Source organism: Pelophylax lessonae (genome assembly GCF_965119305.1).
Source record: "Pelophylax lessonae genome assembly, chromosome: 11".
Classification (NCBI taxonomy): Eukaryota; Metazoa; Chordata; class Amphibia; order Anura; family Ranidae; genus Pelophylax; species Pelophylax lessonae.
In genome coordinates this window covers 83,488,157-83,503,849 of record NC_138778.1, presented here as the reverse complement: position 1 = coordinate 83,503,849, position 15,693 = coordinate 83,488,157, and the positions used below count along the sequence as shown (strand labels likewise).

The 15,693-nt window shown below is 42.1% G+C and overlaps 1 protein-coding gene across 1 annotated transcript in view; it reads left to right on the top strand.

Annotated features, from left to right (window-relative positions):
* RETREG3 (reticulophagy regulator family member 3) overlaps window positions 1–12,393 on the top strand; it is a 497,032-nt gene extending 484,639 nt beyond the window's left edge. The window contains exon 9 of the mRNA XM_082272543.1: window positions 11,742–12,393. Coding sequence (XP_082128669.1) covers window positions 11,742–12,178 — 437 coding nt within the window. The 3' untranslated portion in view covers window positions 12,179–12,393. The remainder of the gene's footprint in view (window positions 1–11,741) is intronic.
* The last annotated feature ends 3,300 nt before the right edge of the window (window positions 12,394–15,693 follow it).

Below are 15,693 nucleotides of genomic sequence, written 5' to 3'. Positions count from 1 at the left end.
TGGTTCACTCAGCTAGGTTTGATGATGAAAGGATAGGATGGGGAATTACTTGGTAAATACATTTCAAACCAAACCCCCCCTCCCCCTTAGCAAACATATGTTCTCAGTAGAACAGGAATTGGCACCCATTTTGAGTATCAGAATGTCCACACAGCATTTCACTGTTATTCATATTAATAAACAGAATAATGTCCATTTCAGGTAAAAAAAAAACACTAGAATTCAATATTTCCATTACATATCCCCCTGAAGTTCATAACTTTGAACTTAAAAGTTTGTACCCACCCACAACAGCCCAGAAGGTCCAACCCCCCCCCCCCCCCCCACCACCACCACGGCGGCCTCCACTTCTTTTCTTGAACGCGACGAAACTCTTTATCTGTTCTTATGAACACATCAACATAGACTTGAGACTGAAAAGTCATAGAAATCCTGGTGTCTCTGAGAACTTACATCCGGACCATGAGTGCAACGATGTTTACTCACTCCTCTGCCTTGGAAGAGTGGAACTCCAACATCGATGGCGGGATCCTGGCATCTTTTAACCCCATAACAAGGGAATGCTGTGTGATGTTTGCAAAGATTGGATCGGACCGCGACATGGCACTTTTCAACATGGTTAAGGAAAGTTCAGTCTTGCACCCTTGTCTCAAGCTATGGCATGGTGGTAGTTGTTGCTTCTTCAGGTAGTGGTAGGGAAGGCCTCCGGACAGTTGTGCATGAATACAAAAAGAAAAGAGTTTATGTCAGAACACAGTTATGGGGGGATCAAGATTGTTGCAGTTGTGTGGCCATTAAGGATTATTAATGTTAACAGGTAAAGCTAAGGTTAAAGCAGTAGGCAGGTCGAGGGATTTAAAATATAAGACCTGGATTTATAGGGATACTCTTTTTTTCATTGGTTTTTAAATATGGTTCTGCGGGTTCCCATCTGACTCTTGAAGCTGATGGCTGGTGCCTTAGTTACATTATCTAAGAGAATAGAAGATAGAAAGATAGAAATCAAAAGAACAACTTAGAATATTAAACTAGGAAAGGGAAGAAAGATAGGTAAGTAATGAAAAATTAGTAAAAGGGATGAAGGGAAGAAAGATAGATAAGTAATAAAAATGTGAAAAATGATGAAAACGAATTTATGCAGCGCTAGCTCAAATAAAGTGTTAAGTGCTGTGATATAAATACAATAATCAATATTTTATAAAGTGCACACTGTATGATCAAATGTAAAAAAGTGCTAAGTGCTTAAAAGTATCTGAGCAATAACAAATAAATATATATAATAGTGCACAATAAACAAATAGGTGGTTAGAAATAGTCCAAATAAATATTCCGTGCTTGAAAAGAGTCCTTATAGTGATCCAATTAAAGTGCCAAGGTGCCAAATAATTAAGGTGCTTGCAGAGTGATATGGTGCCCCTCAAGGTTCCCCACTCACCAGATTGCAGATATTCATAGACCTTCAAAATTATTGCACATTGGCCGGGATCTTTACAGGACCAGAACTTCTCCTATGTAGCCTTGGAACTTTTTGGGTCAGCTTCCGTGGATATAAAGAAATGAAGAGCGTTTTAAATCATTCCTTTCTCCCTGCACTTGTAGTGATGGAAGGGTTTCTCCTGACACTTGCACTCGGTTTAGCATCCATAGCAATTCCACATAGGAGAAAAGAGCAAGGAAGGCCACAAATAGTGCATTATCCCCAAGTAAATTTATTGTATAAGGTAAATACACTTACATCAATCTTGAAAAAAAAAGTGCCTGTATCGATCGGTATCCGCGGATTGTCTGCAGTACAATACCAGCGGTGTAATGAGTGGCGGCGCGGCTCCTCCTTCTTCTGACGCAGCGTTTCTCCCCAATAGGCTTCGACGGAGACAGTTCTTCTTTGGAAAAAGAACGGAATTTGTTCAGCACCTTTAACCCAAACAGCATAAAGGAAACATAAAGGAAATAAGAAGTAATAAAAATGAGCAGAAAGGATAATACAAATAAAAATGAAAAAGAAAAAAATTAAAAATTAAAAAAAAATATATAAAAACTACAGATTTTATGCTGCTCCAACTAAGATTTTTATTTACCACCTTCAACTTTGGATAGTTACAGAGCATTTAATCTGTATTAAAAGAAAAAAAAAAAAAAAAAAAAATTCACTAATACATAGTTGCCCTGAAATCTATTGTTGACTGCACTGAAAAAGGAGAAAAAACAAAAAGCGTTGCAGCAACTACTTTACAAAAAGGGCAACTCCTCTCCCGCACTAGTGATCAGCAGTACGAATTTGCAGGTCAGGTACACAGTAAGGAGAGATTAACAAAAAGTTGATAAAAAAAAAAAAAAAAAAAAAACTTTTATAATTTAGGTAAACCTGACTGCACTTAATTACTCCAATTTAGAGGCTTCTCCTGAAAAACAAAAATTCAAAAATGTAGTTTGTTTTTCCTGTAACTTTATATTGTTTTAGGGTCCTCTATTAAATTCGCACAATACCCCACATCGGTCTCCTAATAGTTACCCAAATCAGGACAGCTACAGGGTGGAGTTCACTAAAGCTGTGGCCCTAGGACTGTATACAGTATGCCCATTAAAAAAACGTAACCTGAAATATTTGGATTAATCTATTTTGATCTCAAGATATCACCCAAATAATCCACTCTGCTCCTCTTAAGGCATCCTGATCTCCAGCTCACTTGTTACCTCCTCCCAGGCTCACTATCAGTACTGCTTTAGAATCTATAGAAGCCCATACTCCAGTACGTCCAGCCAGCTCCTACCCTCATCCACCACTAGGTGATCCCTGAAAACTCATTTATTCAGGGAAGCCTACTCTGCTTCCACCAAGAACTTTACTGTAGCCAACTCCATCAGATCATTTCCCCCTGCAGCTATTATCTTTTTGCACAACCGCCTCCCCTTGGATTATTAATCCCTTAAGTAGGGCCCTTCTATTAACGCATGGCAGAAACTGCGGGCGCTATTCAAATCCTGTTGCCCAAAGTCTAACTACCAAACTTTTAACTTACCAAACTTTTAACTCTGCCCCAAATCCCAAAGGAAGTTTCTGCAGATGTAAAGGGATGTCATGTTTGATATGAAGTATTTTCTCTGGGGTAATAGGGGTACGTCCCAGTGTTCCTGCTATATCCATGCCAAGGACAAGAGAAGATGTGCAATAGATCCCCGAGGTAGTGTACCCTGCTGAGTATAATTTAACCTGATGCTGAACACAGTGCATCACTAGACATTTGATAGCAGCACCAGTGCCCTGGTCTCAAATAATTTTAACTTTGTTTAGGACAGGTTGGGACAATACCTCGGCATCTATGACACATGACCCCTTCCTTTTCCAGCATTGCTGACTCATGATTCTGTCCGGTTTCCTTTGACATAACACAACACTTTCCTTTCTCTAGCACCCGTCAACATCAATCATCTGAGGTGGTCCAGACTCATAAACCATCAGAACATAATGGACTCTGGGGTGTAACACTGTAGAGTCGGATAGGATAGTACCCAAATTGACCAAGGTATACGCACGATGTTCAGTCCCTGCAATCAGGGATGAGAACAGTGCAAATCTGGTTTTGACAGCCATGGAACTGAGTCATCCACCAATCCATATGACTCATAGTAAACCTGGATACTACCCCCACCTGCCTGTCTTTGCGACGTGGAAATTGTCCCACTGAGGAAGAGGCAAACACTTTTCCTGGGTCCTGGAACACCTCTCATTGTACCTGGGTGCTGGACAGAGTAAGTGAGATTTCCTAACCCCTTCACCAACATGTAGTTCCAGACTCCCCAATGTGTTCCTGAGTACCTTCCGGTCAATAGTGTTTAAAGCACCCAGTGTCATGCCCCCAGCTCCTGCAGTCTCCAATAAACCTCTCTTCAACCAAACTATGGGAATAGTCTGAATATCCGGATTGAAATTAACCTTCCAACATGTACACCTGGTTCTTTACAAAGGCTGCACACCTTGTGACCCGTTTGTCAATCCGGTAATCAGACAATGTTATCCTTCACCCATACAACATAAACACTATTCCGATAGGACTCACATGGGTGGCAGGAGCATAGTACAGCACTGGGGCGCTGGTCTAACTGGCATGCAGGACACAGAATACTAGTTAAGGTACAAAAGGAGTCTAGGACAGGAAGGACACCTATGGGCACCAACTGAGGAGAATACAGCATGTCCACCCATATAACAAAAGTGAGGGCCCTTTGAATGGTCAAGGCACAAAGTCCGAAGCTGGCAACACACCATACAATTCACATACAATTTTCCCATACAATGCTTCTTCAGAGTCATCAAAACCATACAATATGAGGTCAGACCTAAACACTCTCAAATTGTATGCAAGCAGGCAGGCCCTCGTATTACATATCTGAAGGACAATCCAAAGGAGATTGAAAAACAAAAAATGCATAGTGTATTTCCAGCTCAAGGAACTTCTGCTACTGGGCACAGATGGCCAATAATGAATAGCCACGTAAAAACAAACAGGAACTTTAAGAGCAGATAGTTGCCTGGTGTCACTCGGCAGGAAGTAACCTTGAAATACACTTGGGGGCACACAGAGGGACTGCTAGGAAGACAAAATTACATTACCCCCGAGGCAATGAGCTAAGTTTGAAAAGAAAGGACTGGCTTGGTGTGTAACTAATTCAATTAACAGGAGGGTGTGAACCAGTCGTAAACACAAGTATAACAGCAGACCCTTACAAGTTAGATCCATGGAGCTACAAGTACCATCTGTTACTGATCTTTGGGCATAGAGGAAACATATCAAACTCTGGCCAATATTTCCAAAATACCCTTACCAATAAATGCAGTAACACTGCCAGAGATTCATAACACTTCTTCAACCTAATATAGGTATTTAGAGTGACAATTATCCACTGCAGTCCTAATCAAATTCTCATCTATAGAACCTAAGTAAGACTGAAGATGACCAATCATATCGTCAGTGGAAATATGGCATAGCAGACTTTAACTAGTTGGTTTTGCTTACCAGTTTAGGAAAGAAACTCATTAATACCAGGGCTCTACATATGTCGGATCCAAACATACACTACACAAGGTCTAGAACCAAGCACAGCCAAATGGACTGACATCAGAAGCCCCATCCAAATAAACCTAAAAAAGAAAAATTAATTTTATATAAAGTTGTCTCTGAAGGCTGTGATCTCCTTTGGTCCTGAAAGCCATGAAACCCAATTATCGAATCTGAAGGATAAAACACCAATAAATTTAGAACTACAAATAAATATTACATTTTTCTTCCTCCTAAAAATAAACCGATGATTAGGTACATGTGACAAAAATTAGCATATGAAACACACAATTATACAATACATTACATTCCATAAAGAAAGACTTAAACATTTTTCCTAAGTTGGAACAGTGCACTTTTTCAAAAACCAAAAACTGTTGAGCTCAAACTAATTACCACGTGGATTTTGTTTAAGGTATACCATTAATTCCCCAAAAAAATTTCACCATGGTCAAAAATGAGCAGCTCATAAAAAAAATATTTAGGTGGTACCATATATTCACAAATCATAATACCTCATCACAATGACACTCTTTAGAACTGTCTCTCTGGAAAACAAAACACATGTTAGTGAATACACATCTCAGTTCACTATTAGAGATCTCACCTCTCACTGTAATGAATTACCAGGCAATTTACATGACAATACACTGACAGATCTGACTAGAAAGGAGGGGGGTCAGTGGGCTGTCAGCAGCTGTGATAAACATCAGACAACACAACATATATAGTTCATGTATTTCACAGACCAAACTTACTCTCACAATTAGCTAGGTTAAAACTCTAGACACCACAAATACCGGCATGTTTTCTATAATAACCTGTACGTCTTCCTTTCAATTCCTTAAAATCTGTTTTGTAAGTTTGAAATTCTTTCAAAGACCCATCCCGAATAATTTCCTCATTCTCATCCTGTATGGACGCGTTCTCTAATTTAGGATTTTGGAATGCGACCCATGATCTAGGCTGTTCATACTTATTACACCTAGGCCATGTTGCAAAGCGTACGGAGTACACTTTAAAATCACGTCTCGTTGTCCTGTATGGATTTTGTTTCACTACGTTTTCAATGGGACGTGATAGACAGAATCGAGCTATGTGGCCAAATAGTCCACATGCATTACATTTTATCTTATCTAAAGTTGTACAGCGTCTCTTAACATGAGGCTTTGTTTTAGATGACGGAGAATGTTCGATGGCTACGACTGGAAAGGTTCCAACTGGATTAGACGCTTTTTCAAATACTTTACAAGATATAGGGGCAATTTTTGTGAGAACTCCTACCTTCCATGGATTTATCCCTGTTGGTACGTACATTAGGTGTGGATGTCCCACTGAATTTGGACATAACCAAATCAGTTGCTTTGTTATCCACTCTTTTTGAAGACTGAGCAAGCTGCTTCTGGCAGCTGACAGATAAGGATTTTACTTCACTTTCTGCATCCTTCAGTCTTTTTACCAGCTGATGAACTTCTTCCTGTAATCTCTTGTTTTCTATTACTAGGTGGCGGTAGTTAGCATCAGAATTTGACTTAGAAACTTCTAAAGCACTGATGTTACTTTTGGCTATATCTAGAGCTTCTTTTAGGGACGTGTTTTGCAATTTCAAATGTTCATACTGTCTACTTATCCACCTGGCTGCAAAGATCATCAGAGTCTTTCCCGCTCGCTTACTATTCCCCCTGTTCATAACTGCCACAACTTTGGGGTTGTGACTTGTTGGACAGTTTCTGCTTGTCCCTACTTTGAAGTGTTGCTTGGAAAGATTTCTCCTTAAATCCCAAAGCAAAAGCATTCACTTCCTCTGCCCTGTTCAATGATTCTAGCATCCATATACTCCAAGCATCTCTTTCATTTGGGCGTGTCATCTTTTTATGATGAGCATACCACAGCTCCTCCCATGCTTTAACCTTAAATGTCTTTTTTTTTTTTTCTTCACAGGGTACAATGGGGTATTAGCTGGTGAACTCACTTTCACCAATATGCTCCAATTCCCTCCAATTGAGCCAATTTCAATGGATACTGAGGTAACCTAGGGAGGATAGCATCTGGTTTTTAGTTTTATCTTAACAAGGGGGCAGTGGATCATTATTCCAGTGTTCTCCTCTTTAGATTCATGCTTTTGGATAAATCACTGGGCAAGCTCTCTGCAAAACTTGTGTCTGGTTCCAATTTACATAAGGCGATTATGCTGTTTCTATTTGGTGCTGGTCAGGATCTGAAGGGATATTTACTTCCATTCCACCCTCAGTAAATTGTATTTGTGCTTTCATTTGGGAGAGCAAATCTTTTCCTAGCAAATTGCAAGGAACTGAATCGCTCAAGAGCAGGAAGGCTTCAGTTTGAAAGGGTCCAATTCAAACTTTTGTGGGAGTGGTTTCCAGTAGGGGGATATGATGTGCCCCCTAGACCAACTCCCCTAATTGTATTTTGAATGTGAAGATTTACCTCACTGGATTTCAAAACTGAACGAGCTGGCCTGGTGTCTACTAACCAATTTAGGGTCTGATTATTTAATGTAATTTGTAGATAAGCACTTCCTTTCTCATTTGTTGAGATTACAGGTAACACCGGGAGCTCTCCACATCACTTAGAGATTCCTTTTACAGATTCCCTTTTAGGTCCTGGTGGCCTAATTTGTCTTGGAGCTCTACACTCCCTCTTGAAGTGTCCTGGTCTGTTGCAGTTGAAGCAGACAGGCTTCCTTTTTGGTTTTAGGCCGAGATCTGCACTGTTCGGTTGATCAGTGACAATGCAGATCCTTTGAGGTTTCAGTGACTCCCAATCAGCTATATTTCTTTCAATAGCAGTTGCAAGTGACAAAAAAGAGGAGAGGGGCTTATCTCTCCAGTCTGAATCAGTTTTTGAGTACTTTGCTAATAGGGCCTGGGCGATTGCATAAGGCCCCAATCCTGACAATTCTGCATCTTCTCCCTCTTCATCACTCTCACTACTCTGGGGATTTGGCTCTAGTAGCGCCTCCTGCTTTTCTCTAATCCTTAGCGGCATTTGGTGTGTTTTCGCCTTAATTCTCACAGTAAAAATATTCACATCATTAGCCCTATTCATGGATTCTACCATCCATGCACTCCAAGCATCTCGTTCATTTGGGCGTATCATCTTCCTGTAGTGACTATACCACAAGGCCTCCCAGGCTTTAGGCTTAAAAGTCCCTCTTTTAGAATACTTCTTCCCAGTCCAGCAATCCCAATCTTGAATATATTTCACAACCCAAGGCCCATATTTATAAATCATCTCTTCCTTCGGGGTCAAGTGGTAGGGTTCCACACGGTTAGACGCCCTCTTTGAAGCGATTTTATTACCCATCCTTACGGATTATGGACCCTGAAATTGATTTCCCAACCTTAAGAGGTTGCCCCCCAGAGGTAGCTAATCTCTGGCCAATGATTGGGTTGACAGGTACCGCCCCTGTCACCGTTGCTGCCTTTTTCACTACTTGTCAATATAGAATTTTTCCTATGCTGACTATAGTCCTTCAAAGTTAGCCTGGAGATTCCTGAACTTCCTGCGAGTTCAAATCTCCCCCGTGGACTTTTCCAAAGTATTCTAAAAAAAAACAATGACTATTACTTCTGTTATCTCAAGAAAGATTAGCACAAACTTGGATGATCAGAGCCCTTTGAGTGCTTGGAGTACAGAAGGCAGTTATAATATAAACAGTGTTCACAGGTCTAATTACAAAGCTTACAATCCCCAATTAGTAGATTACAAAGAAAGATAGTTTCATACACATCAAGATTATTCAGTGCGACTTCGGCCCACAGTTGCGTTTCAATCACGAAGATTGGGAAGCGTCTTGACCAAAATCTCTTTCAGGGCTCAACTGAAACTACTTTTTGGCAGAAAAAAAACACCGATTGTATAGCCACTGCCTCCAAGCGTCCCAATCTGAACCCTTATCATTCACCCTTGCACCCTCCTGCAATGAGGCGCAACTTAGCAGTTAGGATGTTTTCTCATTCACTCTCAGTACAATTTTATTTTAATTATACTGTTCATATCAGTCTCATCAAGGTATTAGTACAGACAATAGGAGAAAAAGAAAGGCAAAAAGAATGAAAGTTATTTTAAGAGCTTGCTAATCTTGAGACAGAGATGAGTAAAACAAAGACAATTAGCACTTAATAGATCAGCTCTGTCTCAACAAACTCCTCACACGAGGCACCATTTGTTAAGGAAATTTTCCTAGTCCCCTCTCTTTTCCACTTATTAGTCAATAACCTTTTTCTATACAAAAATCTAGCCAATGTTGTTTAGGCTACTACCATTAAAATAAGTAATGAATGATAACTGCTAAAATAAAGATCTTATTTATTTTACAGAAAATAAACTTTAGATGAATCAATTATGACATAGATGATAAGATCTTAAGAAACAGTGATCTTTACAAATAGTGTTGCAAATGGACAAAGTCACACAGAACCATACACGAGACAAAGAATACATTACAAGGTATAGATTACCCCACACACACAGAATTTCTATGTTACCATCTTGTGTCCTAGTCAGCCTTCAAATGCAATAGAGGCAGAATCATAATCCAGCTTGGGCTTATATCTACCCCCTCTCAGGGGAAGACCCCCTCCCTTTGCATACCATGTATGGTCAAGGACTTCCTACACCTAAACCCAAAAAGGTTCAATTACCATTTATGGTCACCTTTACTATATAGTCAAAAAAACCAGATGGTCAGCATCTTAAAGGATGTTAATTGTCTTCCTTTTTATGGTTCACTCAGCTAGGTTTGATGATGAAAGGATAAGATGGGGAATTACTTGGTAAATACATTTCAAACCAAACCCCCCCTCCCCCTTAGCAAACATATGTTCTCAGTAGAACAGGAATTGGCACCCATTTTGAGTATCAGAATGTCCACACAGCATTTCACTGTTATTCATATTAATAAACAGAATAATGTCCATTTCAGGTAAAAAAAACACTAGAATTCAATATTTCCATTACAGCCTGTCTCAGAAGGTAGCTTTTTTGGTAGCCATCACCTCTCTCTGCTCGCAGGGGGTGGGAACTTGTGGTGTTGTCTTGTCTTACTTATCCGGTGGTCTACAAAGATAATGTGGTTCTTAGTCCACGCCTGTCATTCCTACCTAAGGTGGTCTCTGACTTGCATTTGAATGAAGACATTGTGTTGCCTTCCCTGTGTCCCAGTCCCACTCATCCCAAGGAATTTGCTTTGCATGCCTTGGATGTGGTTCGGGCGATTCGGTTGTATCTGGCAGTCACAGAGTATTTCTGGAAGTCACACTCACTGTTTGTGATCACGGGCGGGCCAAAAAAAGGGCTGTTAGCTTCTTCTGCAGATGGTGACTCAAGCATATTCTATCAAGGCTCAGGTTCCTCCTTTCTCTGTAACGGCGCACTCTACACGGCTTCCTGGGCCTTCGGCCATCGGGCGTCAGTGGCTCAGATTTGCAAGGTGGCCACTTGGTCGTCGGTGCACACTTTCACTAAATTCTACAAAGTGGATGTGTTGGCATCTGCGGATGCTTCCTTTTGGCTGCAAGGTTTTACAGGCTGCTTTTTAGAGTGTCTGTTCTCTCTTTGGGAGTGAAATGTTCAGGTTGAGCTCCTGTTACCTGTTTAGCCCTCAGATTTTTTGTTGTCCCACCCTTCATATTTGGCACTGCTTGGGGACGTCCCTATGGTTCTGAATATGGAGCTCTGTGTCCGTCAATGAGTGAAAGATAAAAAAGGATTTTTGTACTTACCGTAAAATCCATTTCTCTGAGTTCATTGATGGACACAGCACCCACCCTACTTTGGAGTTTTTATACTTCTGACACTACTTGTTACTAAACTGAAGGCCTATAGCAGAGAGGGGGATGTATACCAGCTAGAACTGCCCATAAGTTTTTTTTTCTGCCTAGTGTCCTACTCCTGTAGGGGACGATATAACCCTATTGTTCTGAATATGGATCGCTGTGTCCGTCAATCAACTCAGAGAAATGGATTTTTACGGTAAGTACAAAAATCCTATTTTTCAACTATTGATACAGTATGCACCGCTTTGAAACTAGATGACCAGCGTCTTGTGCCTACCAGTGCTGTCCAGTCTTGGGGTCATTTAAAACTCCTAACACTCCAAAGACATCTATTTTTCCCCTGCTTCCCCAACTATTTCTCTATGGAGATTTGAAGAATCCTGATAAGCGGTTTGTTTCTCCTAAAAGCACTCGTTATTAGCCTTGTATACATTTGGTGAGGATTTTCTAGAGGTGTGGTCTACCCTGCTGTGTATTCAGGTATTATTTATACTGAGGGATCCAAGTTCTCTGTGGATACTGTGTTACTGAAGGGCTCTAACAGGTTTCTTTTGTTTTTGTTTTTTTTTGTTTGTTTTTTTTTTTGTCCCTGTAGTACAGTATCTATAGGTTTAATCTCAATGTGTCCCTCAAAAATATTACAGGGAGTACAAGAAATTATATTCTCTGTAATATCTAAACTTCATTGAGGACTATGTAAAACCAAGTCTGGCAAAGAGATATAATGCTGTATTTAACTAGATAGAGTGCAGATAGATCTGTTCCATATGGATGATCAAACAAAATACTAGCCCCCCCAGTAGCAGGAGTTTTTGCAGCTATACGATTTGCAAATCCAGTAGACTGTATATGTATTACTCATTGATGTTTTTACTTTGTATAGATCTGGACCGCCACAGTGATCCAGAAGAATCTTTTGCTCGAGATCTTCCTGATTTTCCTTCCATCAATCCAGACACAGTGGGAATAGATGATGAAGATGATACCAGCATCGGGCTGCCTTTTTCAGCCAGTCATCATCGTGTGTCCTCTGACCAGCTGTATGATGAGCAAGAGTCATCGGAGTCCGAAATACCACTTGCTCTTGGTGCTCAGCAAATCAAAGACAACCTTACCAACCTGGTCACAAGAGGGATGATACAAATGGCATTGGCAGGAGTCACCCAGCAAGCCTCAGGCTTTTTTGAAAACACAAGACCCAAAACATATCAAAGAAACTCGAGCTCTGAAATAGACACCGATGCAGAAGCGGATGACTTTGAGTTACTAGACCAATCCGAGCTAAACCAGATGGATCCAACCAATCCACGTGGTCAATAGTAATTTAATAGGAAGGTGCCAGCCTCTTGTGAACATTAACTGTTTCTCATTGTAAACCTGTATCTGTGTGAGGTTTTTATTTCTTAATGCAGGTTTGCCCGCCTGCTACTTTACCACTGTGAAGTGTGAACCAATAGATTAGTCAGTCTAGAATGATAGCTCTAGTGTTTTATATCTGAAATTCCTGCTGGACGATGGACTGTGCAAATGCTTTAATTTTTTTGCATAAATGCCCTATCCCAGGCTTGGGTTAGAGAACACCTGTGTTTAATTAATGTTTTATTTTTTTTTTTCCTATATTTAGTTTTTCAGCAGCGGGGACACATTTTACATTTCGCTGTCTTAATTCATACCATGTGCTCCTCCTTTCCCCAATCATGGGAACAGGATCTGGACTGAGCACTTAGGTTTTCTGAAGATTGGAGTGGATTGTTAACATTATTGATTCATAGAGAAGTGTCCTCACAGTCTATGGATTTTAGATTTTCTTCTGTCTACAGTGGGGCTTCATTCTGTCGTACAGTAAAACTTTTCCATGGTTAATAGAAACCAGATGCTGTCCTTCCTCTCTTCCTATACAAAAAGCACTTTTAATTTTTATTACATTTTGCTTTTCACTTACCATCTCTTTTTTTTTTATTACATATGGTAAGACTGGGTAGAACCGTAACATATTACTTTTATCTTAGACTGTCCAGTGTTATGCTGGCCTAGTGGTGGTCCACAGCTAATCACTTTGCCAGAAAGGTAAGTGCTAAAATCTCGTAAGCAATCCATTTTGCCCATTGCACTTGGGAAGTGAAAGAGAGTGCTTCTCATGCATAAGAAGTGGACATCGCTAGCCAAAAGCATAAAACTGGTAACTTGTCAACTTCTCTAGTATCATAATAGGATAAGCACTGAAAGAGCAGCATCACTGCAGGTTTTATACACACTAGAGGGGTTTATTCAGTAAAGAGTTCATGAAGCAATGCAGTCCTTCAAAAGTAGTCAGTCAGCATTTCTCTGTCGCTCATTGACAGACGTAGTCCTCCTTGATTAATATCAACTCGGGTTATACTGCCCTCTACAGGAGTAGGACTAGACAGGAAAGAAAACGTTCTGGCCACACCTTAGAGGCAGTCCCAGAGGGTATATCCTCTCACTTCCTGCTACAGGATATCAGTTTTTTTCTGTCTAGTTAGGAGTAAGGACCTAGATTCCTTGCTAGGATCTTCGGTCCTGGCAGGATTTTTTAGAAATCTTTTTTTAGGCAGCTTTTCTTCTCCAGTGTTCCTGTAAGATCTTCAAGCAAGTACGCTGAAACTGGGCGACGGGCTGGATGTTGAGATCCAGTGGTCACCCCAGTTCAGCCTACGAGCGCGTGCAGGCCATAGCTCCGCGCTGGGTCGGCCGCGACATAGTCCCACTGGACAGGGCTGACCCTGCGAGTTAAACGTCTCGCCTGGACGCCAATGACCAGCAGAGTCACGGCATCCACATTGGTCGACAGCCCCCCCCACTCCGGTGGAGAGGGGTTCTGTCAGGAGTTGGTGCCTGCCTAGTTCCGGTATGGTGAGTAAAATGTTCCCTCTCTCCCCCTGTCGGGTTTGTTGGGGACGCGGGCCCCTCTCTGGGATGGATGGATGTGATCCTAATAGGTGTCATTAATCCCCCTCTTAAAAAAGCTTGGTTTGGGAGCTGACTATCTATAGTCACTATATGACACTATAAGGGTACAGAAGTCAGTGGCAGACTGCTAAAGGCATCACTATTAAGATAGAGGTATCTTACCTGACATAATGTGTATACAGGCCGATGCCTATGCCTGGATTACCGCATCCGCAGGTCGCCATCCTTCCATAAAGCCGGTCACCTCCGCAGGCCGCACAGGCCGAACACACACCTCCCGCAGGCCGCTGCTATCTTGCAAACTGCCGCTATCCTCCACAGGCCGCCGCCATTTTCCCGCAGATCGCGCGGGGCCACCATTTTGGCGAAGCCTCGTGTCTCTAGCATGGGGGTGGCCATGTTTGAGGTGACCAAACACCTCGAGAAGCAATTGGGAGGCGCCGGAAGGCGTGTAAAGGGGCGGAGTCGCCCTGCCACATATGTATCCCCACCTGATCCCCTCGGGGTGGCCGCAGGACCCTCCAGTACCCCACTTGTGATTATGCATTATCAGCAGTTTTGGAGTCTTTGGTATCCCGGGTGGAGGTAGCCTGTCAGGGACGGGGGTCAAGAAGAGTGACCCCCACCTACCCCTATGTCATCTGATACTTCAGATATGGATTCTGAGCTGGTCATTGCAGCCCCTTTTCTGGGGTTGTTGTCTCAGGTACGGTCTCCTCAGACAGTGAGGAGGACGCTTCTGCCTCCGCCATAGCACAAGAAGCGTTGGTGGAAGCACTAGTTGTGTCTGTCCGGGAAACCTTAAATCTTGAGGTTACACCGGCAGAGGTAGCGGAGACTCATATTCCTTTTTTGGTACTAGCAAGCCTACCAAAATGGTGAAGGGTTTCCCTTGCCCAAATGGGGTCGTCCGTAAACGAGCCCCTGCTATTTCCAAACGCATTGCTAGGCGCTATCATTTTGAGGAATCCACCAATAGTGGACTCATCGATTTCCTGACTAAATAAAGCCACTGTTATCCCGTTGGATTGACAGAATGGGCCCCACCCATCTCTAGGGTGGGGGGACGTCTTCACCGGTTTCCGGATCCATGGCTTTCCAGAATCCCGGATAAAGGGGTTTGCGAGGTCATACGGTCAGAATACAAGATCGAGTTTCGATCACTTCCACCGGTGCGATTCTTCCCTTCCAATATTCGACATCCCCGGGTCGCTTAAAAAGCTTTGCGGGGGACAGCTTGATGCAACAAGCAGTGGTAGTTCCCATTCCTTGGAGGAGTTCTAGTCGAACTTGTTCACAATGCCCAGGAAAAAGGTCTAGGTGCGTCCAATTCTGGTCTTGGGAGAGATGGAGTCCATCCATACAGTGGTGGCCTCCCTGCATCAGGGGGATTTCCTGGCGTCCATAGACATTTAGGATGCCTAACTTCATATCCCCATCTTCGCAGGACATCAGCGTTTTCTTTGATTTTCCCAAAGATCATCCCTGGTTCCCACCAGGAGACTGAACTATCTGGGCCTAATTTTAGATACATCCTTGGCAAGAGTGTTTCTCCATGCGGAGAAACTCCAGAAGATTCAGTCAATGATTCGGATGTTGCTGTCCGTCAACTGGCTTGGACTGATGGTCGCCTCCTTAGAGGCAGTACCGTTTGCCCAGTTTCATACCCGAATTCTCCAAGAGGAGATTCTTCTCATATGGAATCGGAATCCCGATTCCCTGGACAATCGGATCCGATTGAGCGAGCAGACCAGGGAGACTCTGGTCTGGTGGCTTCGGTCTCCGATGCTCAGCCAGGTGAAGTCATTTCTTCTGATAAATTCCAGGTTACCGATAAATGTCAGCTTCAGTTATTCCTACTCTAATTAAAGCAAGGAAAGCGACTTCCAGCAAAGTCTATTATC